Source organism: Gossypium arboreum, chromosome 3 (genome assembly GCF_025698485.1).
Source record: "Gossypium arboreum isolate Shixiya-1 chromosome 3, ASM2569848v2, whole genome shotgun sequence".
Lineage (NCBI taxonomy): Eukaryota > Viridiplantae > Streptophyta > Magnoliopsida > Malvales > Malvaceae > Gossypium > Gossypium arboreum.
The window spans coordinates 95,120,374-95,126,573 of NC_069072.1; the positions used below are offsets into that span (position 1 = coordinate 95,120,374).

Consider the following 6,200-nt stretch of genomic DNA (forward strand, 5'->3'; position numbering starts at 1 on the left):
ATGATAAAAAATAAAAATAAATAAAAATTACAAAATTCTTCTTTTGTTACAATAATTTTAATATTTTTTACACATTTTTTATAATTTTTTCGACTTTATAAAATTTTATACTTTCTTTTCTATATTTCTACATATTTTATAATTGTTTTTATGATTTTTTATAAAATTTTAGAATTTTTACGATTTTTATAATTTTTAATAATTTTTAAATATTTTATGTTTTATATTAAAATTTAATAAATTTTATTGATTTTTATTTTTATCATTTTTTGCCACATGTCACGTCGTGGTTACGACACGTGGTGGCTTTAACTGAAAAAATTTAGGGGCGGTTAACTTTAACGGTCAAAGGATTTTTTTGATGCATTTTGACAATTCAAGTATCTAATTGAGTTTAAAAAAAACAGAGGCTTAATTGTTTATTTTAAAAAAAATTTAGAATTTTTTTATGCATTTTGAAATGCTTTTTTTGAAAATATTTAAGGGCCAACAACCCCTCGTTCCCCCCAACCCCCACCCCCCACCCCCCGCCCAAAAAAAAAAACCAACAACAAATAAATAGGTAATGTTTCTTCAATTTGCTGGGGTAAAAACGTTGCTTTTGTCCACAACTTTAAAATGTTTTTCTTCTCTATTGTTACCTTTTCCTTTTCATTTCTCTTTTTTTTTTTTGAATTAATATGGAGAAGTTATTTTAAGGATATAATGGGTTGAGGCAGTAATGTATGTTGTAAAAAAAATTGAATGGAAAAGAAATAGTTGGCAGTTGAAATAGTATAGTTATAATTTCAGACAAATATAATTAAACACGACAAAATTTGAAGTTTAGGACATCATAGTTTGGTGATCAAGGACAAAGCATTAGCAACATAGACACAAGAGTTTGAAATGAAAGCATAGTAGTAAGTGGCAAATTCATTCTCAACCATGCATCAAGGTCATGGATGGAGAAAGAATCCCTAGTTACAATCCAAATCCATAGGCTTATACATAAAAAAGATTAACAAGTTCCACAGAGAGGGATGAAAGAAAAGGAAAGGGAAGTGATATTGCGGTCGAGAGAGAGTGATGGTGATTACCTAAGTCTAACCATGGTTGGTCCGTTAGAAGAAAAGAACCCTAAGGAACCAAAATATCTCCCAGGGTTACATGCAAATGCTTTGAACTCCACATCCATTCATGGAGTTACTTTTCATGATGAAACATTAGAAAAGCTAAATGCAAAAGGCAAACGCTACTAACCCTTCTATATATGGTTTAATCAAAATGGGCTAATACTTCCAAAGTTTAGCCACAATGAATTTACAAGAAACAAGTGTTAGTAAGTAAACTTTATCTTCCCTTTCCCTAAGAGAAGATGTTGTTAGCTTCAGACATATTATAATAAGATCTGAAGTGATGTTTTCTGGTAGAAAAAAACATTTATAAAAATATGACTACATCCTAGTTTTAAACCCTATGACTACATGTCAATGCAAAAAAAATGGAAAAAAAAAAAAAAACCTTGGGGGCATACAATGCCCTCAGGTTTTGCTAAAACTGCCTCATTGTCAAGAGGTGATTAGCCGTTTATGTGAGGCTTGCTTTTTGTGTTGTTGAAATTTACAGTTTTTGCAAACCATCTTTTTGTTTATTAGCCTTGCCTGGGCTAAAAGTAACAAAAAAGTCTGTTTTAATTTGCCTTTTACCGGCACAAAAAACCTTCCCAACATAGCTCATCCAATAGCTGAAGTTGGCATTTAGATAAAAATACTTTGGTTCTCTTCAAGGAACCCTTGTTTGACAAAGATGCAATAGAAAAAAAAATGCATGATTCTCCGGCTTCGGAGGTGATTTTCAGCCCCTATGGGGGGCTTTTCCTGTGTGCAAAGGCCCAGATGCCAAGCATGGGCTTTGACTTGAGTTAGATAGAGGCAGAGGGAGAAAGAGAACCATGGTTAGACCAAAGGCGGAGAATTTAGAGCAACTGAGTATTTTTGGAGTAGCTAGCTAGTTTGGAATGAGTCTCAACGATGTGGAATTGCAGGTGCATGAAGAGGCATGGTCACGCCTGTGGAATAGCAAAACACACTGTCAAAGATATTAACATTATTATTTCGTTGAACTAGGAAATACGGCATGTTGTTATTTGAGAAAATTGATTTAAATAGTACTACTACAAACCTGATTGTACGGGTGGAGTGGGTGCAAGAGACATGGGCGCACCATAGTGCTGAGGGTAACTCCCAGTTGAGAACTGAAAGAGGTGATGTGGATACTGGAGACCATATCCTTGGCCGGAAGAGTAGGCAGTGGCTCCACCCCCAGTTCCTTCTCCGAATTGAAGATAGGGATAGAATGTTGTTCCCGTGCCAGTAATCAACCCACCCGGTCCAGCACCGTACATTGGAAACTGTGCTGTGGCACCTCCATACACATTATAGTAGCTCTGTACCATAACAAAGTTGCAAACAGTTAGTAATATTTCTCAAATTTACATGTTGCCACCTACAGGCTTTATACTTTATAGCCATGGAATTGCAAGAATCAATTCTTTGGTGAGGACATTCAATTGGAACAAACCTAGCTAAGACTAGGAATAAAGACTGCTAGTTTCACAAATTTTTAGAAGAATAATGCAAGTCTGGGGGATGGACCACTGCTTCCAATTTCTAATCATGAACTTGTTGAGGACAAAGCACAGCCTCCACAGCTGTATCCATATGCAAATGCAAGTGCTAATGTCAATGCTGGGCCAATCAGTACAAAAGCTCTGACCTAGTCAGCCGTACATATAACATGTTTCACCCCCCCACCAGTTGTCACTCTTTAACTGTGTTGGGAAAAATTAAATAGATTTATATTTGACGTAAATTGGTAAAGTTTTGGTTAATTATTATGTCATTTTAACAACTCAATTATGGTCACAAGTCCCGTTTCAATGAATACATTAAAAAATTAAAAATAAATAATTTAGAAAAATATCAAATATTTATATTTAATTTTATTATTAATAAAGTATTTCTGTGAGATTTATTACAAAGGAAGATTAAAAAGTCTTAAACCCCCGAGTTCCTTGTTATCAGGATATAAATTTCTCCAAATATAAATCTATATTAAATTAGTGGAAACCAAATCACTAAAAGGCGGGACAAAGTCTTCCGCCTGCCAGCTACAACCAGCGAAAACAGTTATCGTCTGGCTATTTTTTTTCTTGATAGAAGCTATTATTTTATTCTAGTTCTTATGAATTTAACCCATTATAAAATTGATTATCATTTTGAGAGGAAATTAATTAAACATATAATAACCATTAGAATTTAGAAGTAGAAAGAAGCATCAAGGTAAAAGGTCAATGTCTCCTTGAATTTCTTTTTTCTTTTTTTTTTAATAAAAAAGGAAGCTTGAAAACGCATCCTAAGGTGTAGTGAAGATAAAGCAAAAGGAAAAGGAGAAATATTTAGTCATCAAGAGAGAGAGAGAGATGTGTGTACAAACCGTGGGGTAATTAGAGTAATCTGGCGAGTATGAAGAGTACCTAAAAGAGTGTGCATGGAAACAAAGTTTAGCAAACTCACTTTAGAGAATCATAGTTGAAAAATAGAACATTTTATTTAAATCAAAGCAGAAACATGGAATTTGCCTTTATATCCCGGGTATGCATGTGCCTTCGCATGCAAAGCATAACATAAGACGCTCTTTTATATAATATAACTTATATTTATGAAATGTCATGTGTGCATACAAAACATCACATGAACTGTCATCATTATATTTGAAATATATATAGAGAGAGAACAGATACAGATATGTAAAAGAAGTTAGAGAGAGAAAATGGAATATAATTAATGTCTCTAATTAATTAGTTTAATGGCATGAGAAGCATGCATACCCATAAACATTACAAGGGATCCCTTGTTGGATGGCATAATGAGGGGGAAAGGTTGCTGCCGAAGCAAAAGCTGTTGCGGTTCCGACTCCACCTCCAAACCCTGTTTGAAATGTGCTCATTACCCTAAAATTCCTGCCTGCAACACCAACCCCCTTTCATATTTATTAAATAATTTTTTTTTGTTAAACTAACACAAATATCAATCATAATCTTTCAGTATTGCTCCTTTAATGCATGAACACAAATATTATGGACATATTTCAGTATTTACTAGTACTATTTTTTTCTTTGTTCTTTGTTTGCAGAAGTTTACAATAGAACAACAAAATAAAAGACATGAGTTGATCAGAATTTAGTAAATTTCCCATGCAGCATTACTCATGAGTTACGGGATAAAGCTGCTCCATTTTCCATTTTTTGAAGAATATTCTTCACTATATTCCATGGTGAATTTTTGCATGAAAATGGAATGTTGGCTTGGGCCCTAGATATCAATTTCTTTTTCACTGATAACGTTAAACGTATAGTAAACACCTGCTAAACTTGACAATAATTAAACAACAATAAAGCAAAAAGAAGGAAAAAAACAAAGAAAGAAATGACATCACGTATCTTTTACTTCAGATCTGAAATATACATATGCGATCACCTAAAACCTAATAAGTTGAGATAATTCCATAGATCATTTAGAAACAAATAGATTTAAATGCAAGGAAAGGAAGCAGTTGATCACCATGCTTTGGAGTAGAGGGTTTGGATCTTTGAACACCCAAAGAAGCAAGGTTGCAATTAGCCCTTCTCCCATCGATCACAGGAGCAGCATCAACGCAAGCTCTCATGGCGGCATCCGGTTCACGAAACGTTACCTATGATAATAATAATCCAAAACAAAGCAGCACATTTTCAATCTCATCATCTACTTTGGTTTCACTCTTTTCAAAATCCATCACTAGTGACTAGATCTTTTATTTGCTTGAAGATGAAGTGATCAAAAATATAATATGGAAATTGACAAATGAAGTTAAAAAAAAAAAGGTGAGAAGAAAGGAATGAAACCATACAAATCCATAGCCTTTAGATCTGCCAGTGGCCTTATCAGTGATTACGACAGCCTCCAAGATGTCACCGAATTGCTCAAAGTACTTCTTCATGGTATCCTTATGAGTCTCCCATGCCAGCCCTCCCACAAACACCTTAGTGTATGTGGTGTCACCAAACTGCCCTGTCAAATTAGCTGGAGTCATCTTCTTTAATTTCTTCTACTTCTTCCTTCACTACTCCCAAATTAACAATCAAAATTCAAAAGAAACTAATGATATTTTTTATTGCTTCTTCACCCTCTCCTTGGTACCTCTCTAACAATCAAAAGAATTAGGTTTAGGTGAGGGAGAGAGAGGGGGGGGGAATTGGGAGGGAAGAGAAAGCAAAAGTTAGATAAAAGAGAAAAAGACCCTTGAATTAATTATACATAGTTGCCCCACCACCGCTTTACATTATGCATTTCTCTTTCTCACGCGCCCCTCTCTCTCCCCGCTTGAATTAATGTTGTGCTTCAGCAGCTCAAGCCACCACGCGCTCTTCTGAGAATGGAGTTCACTAGTACCAGAATTATTATGTCCGCTTAGCTTAGCTGTACCTTCTATTATTTTAATTTTAAGGACAGGCGAACTTATTTTTATACCCTCGAACTTTTGAGATAACTACGAGATTTACCAACCTGGTTTGTAATTATTGATTCGGAGGTCCTTAGTGGCAGAAACGGAACGGGGAAATTAAGGAAACGCGGGAGGTCAATGGTCAAACATCCAATTGCTTGTTGCTTCTGTCTAAAGCTGTGATTCTGTGTATATTACATTTAGACAAAAAGAACCGAAAAACCGAAGGAATTACAATTTGAGATGGCATTGAAAAACAAGTTAGTACATTTAGCTGACAATTCCAGACTGTAATAATTATAATATTTTATTATGATGGGATTAATTAAATATATCATATTAGTTGGAATGAAAATTAATTTTAAAAAAAATCCCATAATTTTTAAAAGTTTTAGACTTCATGAGCATATTAGATATCACATATGTTTTATAGTGTATAGTAAAAATAAAAAATAAAAATATAAACAAATGTATCACTTGTCACACTTTTAATCATGTTTAACTCAATAAGTTGTGTATTAAATAGTCACCTTTAATAATATGCTATTTCAAGCTATCCGTTTGAGTCTAATAGTTCACCTGAAATTTTAGAGAGTTTGGAAAAAGTTATTGTTAAGTATTGACTCATATTTCAGTCAAATTTAAGAAATAATCTTCTAATTAAACTATATTTA

General features: G+C 33.8%; 1 protein-coding gene across 2 annotated transcripts; it reads right to left on the reverse strand.

Moving 5' to 3' along the window:
* Nucleotides 1-759: 759 nt before the first annotated feature.
* Nucleotides 760-5,500, reverse strand: LOC108460601 (uncharacterized). Of its 2 annotated transcripts, none has more exons than XM_053025793.1 (6): nt 4,933-5,500; nt 4,605-4,737; nt 3,872-4,007; nt 3,478-3,517; nt 2,164-2,428; nt 760-2,070 (listed from the first exon to the last, which is right to left on the reverse strand). In XM_053025793.1, the coding sequence occupies exons 1-6, from the start codon at nt 5,113-5,115 to the stop codon at nt 2,045-2,047; spliced, it is 783 nt and encodes a 260-aa protein (XP_052881753.1). In that variant the 5' UTR covers nt 5,116-5,500; the 3' UTR covers nt 760-2,044. The 2 variants fall into 2 exon arrangements, with proteins under 2 accessions (XP_052881753.1, XP_052881752.1); XM_053025792.1 differs by having other exon boundaries at nt 760-2,050; nt 4,933-5,499.
* Between the last annotated feature and the right edge of the window lie 700 nt (nt 5,501-6,200).